The following is a 13,579-nucleotide window of genomic DNA, read 5'->3' as shown; positions in this document are numbered from 1 at the left end:
TTTTAATTTAGCCTTGTTCTGGAAAAAAATTGGCTTAATGTCTGTGCCTTAAGTGTCGTCCCATATTAGCCTGTGCAGTCTGCACAGGCTCATCAGGAACAAAACTTTCCACCTAAACTGGATTGTCACCAGAAGAGACTTCCTTTAAACAAAACTTACCATAAAAGTGGAAAGTTTCTTACTTGATTAGCCTGTGCAAACTGCACAGGCTACTCTGGGACAACACTTTATGCACATGCAGTTGGCGAAAAAGATAGGATTTTGTAGTTTAACATGTTTTTTGTTTTGTTAGTTATAAGCTGGTAGTATTTGTTTTGTATTTGTTATTAGTTGTTAAAGGGATCTTTATAATGACAATTATATATCAAATAAAAAATACTTATGATGGATACTGAAGACAATGTTATAACTTAAAAAAAAAACATTTTCTGGGATTCAGAAATAGCAAAAGTAAAACCTGATGTAAAATGCATGGCTTCACTGTGAATAGTTACCAATTATTGACTGAAGTACAAACAAACATATACAAAAAGCCTTCATACCACACAGGTAAATCACTTTCACGGAAAATCATTATTATCAACAAAATTCAACTCTAACAAAAATTAGACATATATCCATACCTACTTTTTCTACGATACTTTTCTAATATCCATATGAAGTAAAATTGTCTCTTTTGTTGTTGCACAAAAGTATTTAACATATTATAACAATGACTGTTGTTTTTGTAAAACAAATTAGACAACACAATAACAGTTAAACTCGTTCTGCAAACATTGTCCAACATATTAACACAAAACGACTCGTCAACAGATAACCTTCAATGCATCGTTTTCAGCAACGTTCAAAGTTTTCAGCTAATATAACATTAAATACACAGGCATAAACTTGGCCAAAAAAAAATTTCATAAAAATTATTGGTTAAACAAGAATTCTTATGAAAAAAATATTTATATTTACAAATGTTGTTAAAGGAGATAATACTTAAGGAACAAGTGCACCGCATAATGGGTGCAAACACTCGGCTGTGTGTGCAGTTTTGAATAAATGAAAGCTTGTCATAAGAATTTATTTTATATTTTTTAGAGGTCACAGTGACCTTGACCTTTGACCCAAAAATAGGTTTGGCATGTAGAACTCATCGAGGTGCAGCTACATATGAAGTTTCAAAGTTGTAGGTGGAAGCACTTTATTCTAGAGCCAATGTTAAGGTTTTAGCACAAAGCAGACCGCGGACAAGTTGGCTATGACAATACCTCGAGTTTTCTCTGAAAACAGCCGAGCTAAAAATTAAACTTCAAACATTAGAAAACTTTCCAATGTATGCCAAAATAATATGACTAATTAAATTACCTAACAAATCATTTACAATGAATAAACATATAAAGAATATGTGCATGTGCTTACTGTATACTTCAATTACACGGATGATATAACAACAAGCAAATTCGTTGAATTGATATCCCCCGCCAATATGCTTCTGGACACAAAAGGGTTATATTTGACACTCACAAAAGCATTTTTTAAGATACAAAGGGCCATAACTCCGTTATTAACAGATGGTGTACCATGCCATTTGACGTGCATCATCCTCTTAACCATATATATACTCATACCAAGTTTCAATGAAATCCGCCAAAGCACTTCCAAGATATGGTCCCGGACACACACAAAAAGCATTTTTTCAAGCTACAAAGGGCCATAACTCCGTTATTAACAGATGGTGTACCATGCCATTTGACGTGCATTATCCTCTTATCCATATATATACTCATACCAAGTTTCAATGAAATCCCCCAAAGCACTTCCAAGATATGGCTCCGGACGGACGGAAAGACGGACGGACGGAAGGACAACGCCAAAACAATATCCCTCCGCCTATGGGGGGGGTATAATAATTATGAATCAAGTAAACATAATCTGTGACATCACACAAAGTAATACTACATGTATTCATATATAGTAACTTTTTTTTTCCGAACGTTATCCATTTGATGAATTTATTACAATATGAGAGTCTAATACACTAAAAAATCTTCAATTAACAATGTCTACAACTAGCCAGAGCAACAATACAGGTTTAGCCAGAATTCACAAATATCCCACCATTTTGTAATTACTTGTGTCTGTCTCTGGTCTTAATACATGTGCATAAAGTATTGTGCCTTATCAGTCTGTGCTATTACTGGCTTATCAGGGAAAACACTTCCTGCTTTTATTAGATTTTGTCTCTTCTCAACAAAAATCCACACTAGGCGGAAAGTGTTGTTGTTGATAAACATATGCGGAATGCACAGGCTAATCTGGGACGATACTTTACGCACATGCATTTAGACCCCTTTTCCCAGAGACTGACTCAATTAGTACAGACTGATTTACAGTTCGCGTTATTTTGATGCAAAATTAAATTGAAATACTTGGTAGTACAAACTTGAGCTAAACTATAACACTTATGGTATTGCCATCAATATGCCTACCAGGTGTGATTGGTTCTGTTACGATAAGATACTACAATACAGGTGACTCAGGTCATAAGATATATTTGGCTTGTACTTAACACATTTGTCTAGGCTTTAATAATGGCAATCAGCTCATTTGAAATTGACAAAGCCAGATGATAATCAGTGTACAGTGTTTCAATTTTGTAATCAACCAATTACATGAGCCTTGCTCACAGAAATGGGTTTTTATGCATGAGTGTAAAGTGTTGTCCCAGATAAGCCTGTGTAGACAGCATAGACTAAGCAGATACAACATTTTACTCCAAAACTAGATTTTCATTAAGAAGAGACTTTCTTTAAACAAATAAAATCTGTAAAAAATCTGAAAGTGTCGTCCTTGGTGCATACTGCACATGTTATCTGGGACGACACTTGACTCATATACTGTAAATCAGGCTATTCCACAGCGGGGCTTAAATATATTGTTGCTCAGACATTCTGTTCAATTCTCTAGCTTTCTTTCTCTAAAATTGCGCAATTCTATAATGTACATAAAATTACTGACGTCAAATATCAGTTTCTAAATATTTGCATCTATTTTACACCAGATAATGTCACAAACATTCAATTCAATGCAACTCCGCCACTCTGGTGCGAATCCACTTACCGATTCAGCAGAGCTTGGGTTATTCTTGTCGATCTGTTAATAAAAGTGAGGCTTGCAAAGAAATGGTGAACTAGGTTACAAGGAATAGGTCAGTTAGGAAAGAAAATATAGAACTACAAAAGGGGAAGGGGTGGCAAAATTGGTTGCTTATTCCACGAACATAAACTGAAAAGGGACATTATTTTGCCTAATTCCAAAATACTGAATGTACAAGAAAGTGTAAATACAATTATGGCCAAATCCTGTTTTGCCAACCCTGAGTGGAACTTATAATATTGGAAGATTTTATATCAATTACTATAGACCAAAACCAACTAGATTTACATGATAAAATGTACTATAAGCATAGCTATATATATGTATGTGATTGTTGTTCATAAGAAGGTCAATGACATTCAGGTGATATGGGTATGTTGAAAGACAACATCCATGCAAGTATCAAAACTTTGTCGCAATCGCTATGGATGTTAGACAAAACGTGTCATTTTTAGGAAACCAAGACTTCAGACCTTCTTGATTAGTTTTGGCCACAAAAAGGTCAATGTAAAGGTCTAAATCAGGTCAGGTGATGTGTGCGTGTTGATAGTCTTCAAAGACATCACCCATTCATGTAGCAAAGCTTTCCAGTAAGGGGTATTTATGTTAGAGGAAATGCGTTTTTTTGGGTCAACCAGGTATTTTAACCTTCAGAATTACCGGTATGCCATATTTAGAAGGTGTCAACATCAGGTCAGATAATGTGAGTTTGTTAAAATTGTTTCTAGATAACATTTATGCAAGTAGCAATGATTTGCAGCAAACTGTATTGCAGTTCAAAACACACAAGTATCGTTGAAAACGATGGATGCTCCCCTTGTTTGACCTTAAAAAAATCTATTATTAGCCTCAGTGACCTTGACCCCAGTGACCTCAATCTTCATAAAAAGGTAGAGGTCCATGCAAGGTACCTACATGCCAAATATGTAAGAGATCGGTAAAATATTGAAGGCGCTATGAGAAACTGTAACAAAAGTGTGACGGAAGGAAGTAAGGAAGGACAAACTGGCAACTTATAATATGCTTTCCGAAAATGTTCGGGGAGCATAAACACATCATTACATGTTAACCATGAATTGTACCTTCTGAATTACTCTATGTCAAAAAGAAGGTAATTGTCAAGGCAAAGAAGTGGTCAAGTTTTCAAGAACATCATCCATTTAAGTATTAAAGCTCTTTAGGTATCATTATTGATGTTATAAAAACGTAGATGCAATACTTTAGTCATAAAAAGATCAATATATTATTCCATGATTTTAGATATTGATTCTATTTTTATATAATTTAAGTATCAATGGTAAGCAAGCATAATAGTTACAATAAAAGAACCATTCCATTCACAGAGATCTCCAGCATTTCAGAGCTGATCTTAATGTTAGGCCCAGTGTGACCACAACTGTAACAAGTCTCCTTACTTCAAAGCGTAATTAAAAAGAACAAAAGCACAGTGGCGCATACAGGTAAGAGGGAGTATCAATGATCACCACAAAATAGTTGCTGAAAATTAAACAGGCAGCTTTTTAACAAAAATGAGTAGGTTTATGTAGAAATATTGGGCAGACGCAATATTGCCTCACACATCCAGAGATTTTTAGCTTCCATTGTACTCATTATGTTTGAAGTTCATAACACAAACATCCAGAAAGAAGAACCTTCTAGAGTGTTTTGTTCATCTAATATCCTTCTATGCATTCTTTAGCAAAATGTAAAAAATGCTAGGATACATTATACATCAATATTAATTGTGCAGAAACAATAAATAACGTGCAACTAAGACAAGGTTACTATTTTGTAAGTATAGGTTATTAGCTAAGTGTTTATATAATAGCATAACTCAAATTAAAGTATTTTATGGGTTATTGAGTAAAGGTTCTAATGAAAATGAATACAACTACCGGTAAAAAAACTAATACATAAATCATTGATAAAATAAATGAACATTTGTTAATTGAAAACCAAACAACTGAATTAACATAAATGTGACATTTGGCAAAGGTAGACAAACATAAAGTATACAGGGCTACCCAGCATGGAAGGGTTAAAATATTTATCAAACTCAAGGGGGATCACTCACAACAACAGCCTCTTTCCAGAGTGTGAAGTTCTAACCGCCAACCACAAGGAGGATATCCATGCAAAATGGGGACCGCTGGACCGTCATGATGGGCCCGTCATGCATGGTGTGATACAAATCTGGTTTTGGCGCTGAAAAACGGTTACAAACAACTGTATTTATATTTGCTAAAATGGTCAAATAAAATTGAAATTAACAATTAAATGATTTCTGCATAAAATTTTTATCTGATATATGGTAGTACATGAGCAATATTTTTTCCAATTTTTACTCCAAATAAGTAAACAAAGCACTGCTATTTAGTGAAATGGACGCTGTTCATGTAAGGCACATCTTTCAATTAAAAATGGCAAAGTGTGTTGACTTTACTAAGTCATCAGTGAGAATTCAAGCTTTGTTGATATTTTCAAAATCAAAGGGCATCTTATAAAATGACTTCCTTTGCATAACAGCCATTATGTGTCCCCAATGATTGGATTTAATGTAGAGAATTCTGGTCTGGTCTGGTTACAGCTTGAGCAAGATTTGCGTTGCAGTCATTTCAAAAGTACGGACAATTTACCGTAACAAACACAAATGTTTTCCAACCCCTACACCTACATCCCCATAATCAGTACCCACAAATGCAACCTTTATATGTGATGTATTAAATGGTTTATTTCATTAATTGATTAGAGAAAAATGATTGTGTCTTGTTTATTTTTTATGTTAAAATAGTCGATAAGTAAATACAGTGAGTAGAAAATAATTATTCTGGTAATGAAAGATTATCTAAACAAAGTTTATCTTACAAAAAAAAGTGTTTATAAGGCAAACATGGTTAGCTTACTTTGGATCTTGCCTGTGTCCTGATCATTCTGTGGCATCCAGTCAACATAGACCACCTCTCCGTCCTGAAATGTACAACACAAATACTCAGTCAAATATGGTGTCAAACATCCAGTCAAATTACCTGTCAGACATTCAGTCAAACAATGCCAACAGTCAAATATCCAATACCCTTCCTAGTGATCTACACAATTAATTGAGCCTTATTCTGTGAAAACTGGGCTTATTGCATGTGCGTTAAGTGTCATCCTTGATAAGCCTGTGAAGTTTGTGCAGGCTTATCTGGCTTATAAAGCTCAATTGAGCAACAACCATGCCAAATATAATGAAGAGATATTAACTAAAAACATCATGATGTCAGTCAATTATTCAGTAAATAAACCTACTAGTCAGATTCTAATAAACAATCCTGGTGTTTATCAAGTAATATATTTCATCAAATACTCAGTTAAATATCATATCAAAAATCTAGTTTTATTTGCCTGCGTTAGCATGGATAATCAAATTGAGTCTTTTAAAATACAATAGTTAAATCTTTGACATTTTCTTTTCAGTTCTAACAAATCCCAATTAATTATTTCTGAAAATGCTGTCATTTTCCATACACCAAATCTACTCAAATACATAAGAGTTGTATATCTAACTTTAAGAAAACTCAAAAAATGTATCTCCCTCAGGGAAAACTGGGCTTAATGCATGTGCATAAAGTGTTGTCCCTGATCAGTCAGTACAGGCTAATCCGGGACAACACTTTCCGATTCTAATATTTTTATTGTTTAAAGTATCTTCTTTGCAAAAATAAGATTAGCTGGAAAATGTAGTTCCTTACTAGCCTATGCAAACTGCTCTGGCTAACATTGGACGATGCTTTACGCATAAGCATTAAGCCCCATTTTCCCTGAGCAATCCATTCATACCTCGGTGCCAACAAAGAAATGTGTCTTGACAGTTTGTAGGGTCCTCTTCTCACGGCCGGACCCGGGTTTCCCGTACTGGAAATATCCGCCAGTCACACTTTCCTCCTTGTCCGGAACACCACCATCGGTCGCCTTGGATACTGGAACAGTGGAGTAACTCACTTGGCTCAATTTTGGATAGCAGGCTCGGATAAACATAACTTGATTTTACTTAAATACACAACTTTGAAAAGAAAAAGAGCAATGCATTTTAATATTGATTTCATACCAATAATTATTAAACCTGCCCAGGTTAAAATTCACTCACTTATAAATGTTCCTAAACTTTGGTTAAATCCTATACATAGCTACTTTATTCCATAGTAAATAATAAACAGTATAGAGCCCATTTTCACAAAGCTCGAAGGTACCATCTTAAGAGAATTCCTTAACATCCTAAAGTTCCTGAACTCTCTGGCTAGTTTGATTTTAATTATTTTCACATTCCATGGTAAATATTGATTAAATGATAACTATTTTCTCCTTTTCTGAAGTGAAACCATAGGATTTTTCCTTGAATATATGATCTGAAAATTTAATTCAGGAACAACTTAGGTTAAGATTCCCAATGGGAGCTTTGTGAATAGGGGCACTGGTTAACAATTATTAGAGAATTGAAACAAAACATTTTACTGATTAACTTTATGGACAATACTTACTGGAATTAAAACATGCCCTTAGCCTACTTGTAACTGGCAAATAAAACATGTTTATGAAGCAAAAACTTTTTGTAAGATCTGATTGCCGAACCATCAAGTATCTGCCACTTTATGTTACCCATACGCTGCCATATGCTGGGTACACATTCTCAATTACCACTCAACTTACATGCCCCTCTATCCCCCTGCTTCTCTGCAATTGAGAACTTTGTTGGTGCATGATCACCGCCCGGCTCAGACTTTTGGAGGTGAACCTGTGGGATAAGGTTATTAAAAAGTGTATGAAACAAACACGAGCCCCGCTCCGAGAAAACTAAGTTTAATGCATGTGCTTAAATTATCCTCCCAGATTAGACTGAGAAGTCCGCAGAGGCTAGTCAGGGACGACACTTTCTACTTTTATGGATTTTTAATTAAAAGAAAGTCACTATCCAACAAAAATCTAGTCTTGGTGGAAAGTGATTAAAAGCATGTGAGTAAAGTATGTCAATGCTTATCTGGGGCGATACTTTACACACATGCTGTTAGCCCAGTTTTACCAGACACCAGCTCATGATTGGAACAAATTATTACTTATTTGCATATTGCTATAGACCGTTCCAGAATCGATACATTGAGCGCCGCCATATTGTCAGTCATGTGACTGTCCGCCATTACACTACTGCCAACTTCTGCGATTCTGCGATTCCAAAAGCCAAAGACGTAGAGAATACCCGCTTCGACGATGTCGGATAAATAAATTACTTAATTATTTTCAGGCAATTATCACATTTTTTGTTGTTAATATGATTGTTTGAAGTTGAGAATGATTGTTAAAAATAATTACTTAAATGCGTGTATCGTGTATTTGTTTATTTTATGTGTGTAAACAAGTGGTAATCATCGGTTAAAATTTGCCGGTTCAGTCGCTCATATATTTGATTAGACTTTTTACTTTTAACTTGTTACAAACAATTCACGCATGTATTGTTGTGTAGATTTTAATAGCTGCAACATCAAGCAGATTATATTTTAATTAATACTTATTAAAGCGGGTATATACGATTTGGTCAAATATTTATGAATTTAATTAAATGTGTAAACAACTTATTATATATATATTTCAATATAAATCAAAATAAAAGTTAAGAAGAACATGTGTCGAAAAATGCGAAATAAGCCAGATATTTAATTCTGAAATTGAAAAAGGCTGTACAGCCGAATTCGCCAGCATGTATATCATACATGTACGATGTGAATCTAAACTAAGTTTAACGGTTAATTTGAATTCCTACAACGATATCTATTCATACGACACACGAACACTAACTCCGATCCTAATACAAAGACGAATGCTTCGGTTATTGTAGGAACATATGTTCGTCACAATCGACTTGGGCCGCTAATCTGTATTTGCTGTATTTTATGGAATTCGGCTTTAATGTATTATTTTTCTTGTCTATTTTATGTAATTTTAACATATTTTATCAATATATTACAATTTAACACATATAAAAAATCGTATATACCCGCTTTAAAGATTCTCGCGCATTTAATTACCGCTAATTGTTTGAAATTTTAATCAATTGGTAAAACTCTATATTCCAAAATCAACATATTTTCTTGTTCTAACTGAAATCAGAGATAAAAAATTGTTATTTGGTTGTTTGGATTTAAATTTAATTGTGTGAGCTGGAATTATGTCACGTAAAAAAACGAACTTTTTATCATGGGAGAGTGACGATCTTTTAGGTGATTATATGAAAGATGAAGAGAATGTGAATATATATAGTTGAATACATTTTCATCTTTGGAATAATTTAACAGCTATAAAGCTTAACATCTTAAAAAAATATTTTATATGTCTTTGCACTAACGCAAAACATATGGCAAAACATATGGATAACGACACTTGTTTAGTCAATTAATCGAAAAGAAACTCCGAAAAAAAACACCTAAATAATATTTCCAAAATATATTATTTAGTGCCAAACGAATTTATTATTACATTTATTTGCATCTTAAAAAAAGCGTCATTAGCATCAAAGTAAAGATTATCTGAAGACTGAAAGGCCGACAATTTGACACAACAAAGAGCTCTATGCATAAGCCGTATTATTTTTTGCAGAAAAGCTTCAATAAATTACAATAATAATACATCTAATTATAAAATATAATTATCAATGGCATGAGTGCGCTAGTGTGATAAACAAATGAGTGATAGAAAGTGTAAGGAGTGCATTGAAAATAAACGTACTACAAAGCCCTATTAAAAGCGCAGTGCATGACGGTATTTACATGTAGTTTTAATTTGATGGGGTTTGTACAGAGAATGACGCTATTAACATAAAACTGAAAAACACAACTTCACATGATGCAAATTGAACTGTGTATTCATGTATAATGAAAACTCGTTACTAGTGAGTATGAGTGACAAATATCTAACATTTTAACACACATTATTCTATATACATATATATTTTTTTGAAAACATTATTTACCCCCGTTGGTGTCAAATGTAATTTCTTGTTTTTATGATGTCGTTCGTGCATTGCCGTAACATTAAATCTTCATACAGAATGACGTAGTTTTAATTAACTGATACCCGCTAAATACGTTAAATGTTTTTACGTAAATTTTATAATTATTAAATACTTTTTTTTCATAAATTAAACGGGCTAGTATCTTTACGGTGTACAATTTCTGATATTCTATATTGGGCATAACTTCTAATTTGTACAATATGTAACATATCTAACTGTTAAGTATGTCGGAGGTAAATTATTCAACCAAATGACTGCTTAATACTAACAGAAAGGGACAACATGGTGGCATCATCAATTGTGTTTAATGATCAGACTGTCATCTGCCACCCAGTGTGGTTTATGACACCATGTTGTTAGTTAAGTCTAGATAATATCTTATCATAACGAGATAATCGGTTTATGCAGAACAAAGGGGGCAATTAAACACTGGAATGCAAAGGCTTACACGATTTTAAGATTGATGCAAATAATCAAATGATAAATATTGCATTTAATTTAATTTAATGTTTTTTTAATGTGTCAACTTGTTTAATTCCCTAGACAAATACCTACAAAAATGCATGTTTTTCAAACATTTTCTGTTATAACACTAGCTTAACATCTCCCCTAGCAAAAAAACTATATTTCATACAATTTGCATGACAAACAAAAACGTTTTACAAAACAAAAGAAATTCATCCGTTGAATAATCGGTGCTCTCTTATATATTTTACAGGTTGTAAGGCAGTAGTGTAATGGCGGACGCGGAGAGTATTCAGGGGAGATAATTGGGTAATGACTAAATTCTGGAACGGTCTATTGTGCCTATAATACATAGTCAGAACTAATTTTGCATTCATCATTTAACAAAGCACTGCACTACATCTATACCTGGTTAAACAATGTATTAAATTTATTCTTAAAGAATGATGAATAATCAATGTTCATCATTTATTAAAGACCTAATACTAACCGCCCTTTGCAAAATTGTTAACACCCACATTAAAGGCTAAAAATCTTAACATAAGATGCTAAGTGACTACCCCCACTGGTCCAGTTTAGGGGCTTTAACCATTTCCCATTCAGAAGCAAAGTGAAGTGGAAAGGGCTATATGCAACCAACATAAAACCAGAACAGCCTGCAAGTTACTCGCTGTCTGTTCAGATTTTATGCTGTTTGCTGCTCATCAGTATTTTAGGGTTGGAAATGAAGCCGTTACAACTTGAATCCAGTAAGAAAGGTCTTAAATTTCATTTGGTTTTCTAAATGGCTACAAATAGGTAAAAAGTGTATCTGAGCAGTTAAGGGGCTACACCCCACCTTCAACATGGGCTTCCATGTGAGGTCAAGGTGCTTGAAGGTATCGGGTACACCTATGGGGTTTTTGGTGCCGTCCTTGTCTTTGGGCTTGCCTCCCTGTTGTTGTTGCTGTGGTCCTTTGGTAGGTCTTGTGTCCCAAACCAGAATACAGCTGAAAATGTTGTATGAGCATCTGCATCAAGATCAGCATGAATATGAACATCAGCGTCAATTAAAAGCATGGGATATTGCTTGTTTTTATCTTTGCAGCTTTACTGGTAACTTGCTTGCACTTTTCTGGGACAAGCAGCCCTTTTTTATGCCATTTTAGAGGCCTGTTTCTAGTATATATGTACATATCTTTTTCAATAGACCCTGTTTTAAATTGTGTTGTAGATTGTTATACATGTATGTTATTTTTAGCAATAACGCAAAGTGATAACATGTACAAACTATACTTTGTCACAGAAGTGATGAAGAATTTTGCCCCCACTGCCCATGCAGAATTTCGGAATATTTAGAAGTTGATACAACATCAAAATGTTACCCTATGATGGGTTGCAGCCAATTTTTACGCAAGGGGCTTGGTTTTAAAACCTTTGTAAAGGTCAACTACATTTGTATACAATGTTATATACCAAATACTAGCTTCAGAGGGTTATTTTGATGTGTTACCATGTAACAAAACAAATGTTTAACCTTTGGGCAATGTGATTGTTAAAGATTTTTGTTTAATTTATTGTTGCATATTTAGTGTTTGTTTACCTTGAGACACCTAGGGACTGGCTAGATTTAATCCCAAGGACATTATTTCAAAAAATGTTCTGAGATTACTTTATAATGTTACAAACCAATATTCACCTGTAGACCATGTGATGTCAGAAAAGTTGTTTTGATAACAGTGATAAAATCAGGCATGCTTAATTTCATATAATAAGGAACAACACCTACAAGTTTTAATATTGTATATTGAAAATTGCAAGAGAATGCAAACGCATATTCATTACATTATATTAAGTCTAAGTTGAATAAGGGGCATAACTTTGATAATTTTAATGAAAGATATAAAAAAGTAATCAGGAACACTGCTGACACGTTTGAATGTTGATTGCTGAAAAGTGTAGAAGAGCACATTTTGATTAACATTTGTTTCCAGACAGACAGAAGGACAGACATCCATGGTAATTCAAGTACATCAGCTTTACTCTGCAACAAGAGGTATAATGGATAAAGTGAAAGCAATTATTGAAAATATGTTTGAATTGTGGTTTTCCATAAGAAACTAATTATTTTTTAAATCCTCAAAACATAAGTTTCAAAACATATAATTACCCTCTCAAAGGGACCCAGTTGTTGTTTTTTTCAAATTTGATGCTGGTATTCAGCCCCATTCCATACGGAAAAGGGTACATATTTTTCCCAAAAGAGACCTTACAATTCTTAACATTTAGTTCATCTCTCATCAATCTCTTTAAATTTAACCTTAGTAAATATAATTGTGAAAACACTTTTATTCTCAATTTTTAAGCATTTTATAGCAAAACAACAACAACACATCTTTTCCAACTTAAGTGAAAATGTCGCATTTTTTCCAAATCAAAATGGATTCCAAATTGGTGAAAAGAAACAACACTGAAAGTTCACAAGTTGTGTGGCTGGGTTGGGACAATACAAATTTTAAAAGGTAAGTTTCTTGTAAATATTGTTTTCATTTAAATTCAGGTTAAAATATAGTTACTTGTCTGTTGCACATGTGAATATCTGACAGGACTCAAAACCCTTGTTTTCCTGGGGCACTCCCATTCTGTTGATCTGAAAGGGGCAAAATAACATGAGAGAAATCAGTCAAATAATTAGGTCTTTGGAACTTTTAATCATCTGTATACACATGATAGCTGATGATGCCTTTGGAAATTAATCAACATGTACATATTTGTATTCCACTCATACCACACATCATTAATGTAAACTGTTAAAACCACTTCATGATGTCTGTGATGGGCGCATGGTGACTGTTCTCAATACTGGACACCGCACAGTAACGCACGATTGGCGTCTTCAGGGCATTGGGGTCTTCAAAGCCAGGCTGTGCGTAAATTATTGTCACAGATTAG

The 13,579-nt window shown here is 33.9% G+C and overlaps 2 protein-coding genes across 8 annotated transcripts in view; both read right to left on the bottom strand.

Annotated features, from left to right (window-relative positions):
- The window catches only part of LOC127863143 (dynein axonemal intermediate chain 3-like), a 98,225-nt gene extending 90,314 nt beyond the window's left edge, over positions 1–7,911 (bottom strand). Inside the window, exons 1-2 of the mRNA XM_052402531.1 lie at positions 7,831–7,911; positions 6,964–7,103 (exon numbers count right to left, since the gene is read on the bottom strand). The gene's annotated coding sequence lies outside the window, so the exon portion shown is untranslated. The remainder of the gene's footprint in view (positions 1–6,963; positions 7,104–7,830) is intronic.
- The window catches only part of LOC127863139 (dynein axonemal intermediate chain 3-like), a 110,064-nt gene that overhangs the window by 8,068 nt on the left and 88,417 nt on the right, over positions 1–13,579 (bottom strand). The window contains exon 21 of one of the 7 annotated variants that reach the window (XM_052402523.1): positions 819–857. The exons of the other annotated variants lie outside the window; for them this stretch is intronic. Within the exon in view, the coding sequence (XP_052258483.1) occupies positions 819–857 (39 nt within the window). The remainder of the gene's footprint in view (positions 1–818; positions 858–13,579) is intronic. 7 annotated transcript variants of the gene reach the window in all.

This window comes from Dreissena polymorpha, unplaced genomic scaffold, assembly GCF_020536995.1.
Source record: "Dreissena polymorpha isolate Duluth1 unplaced genomic scaffold, UMN_Dpol_1.0 chrUn001, whole genome shotgun sequence".
Classification (NCBI taxonomy): domain Eukaryota; kingdom Metazoa; phylum Mollusca; class Bivalvia; order Myida; family Dreissenidae; genus Dreissena; species Dreissena polymorpha.
Note: the sequence above shows the minus strand (reverse complement) of the source record. Positions and strands in the feature narration are given on the sequence as shown.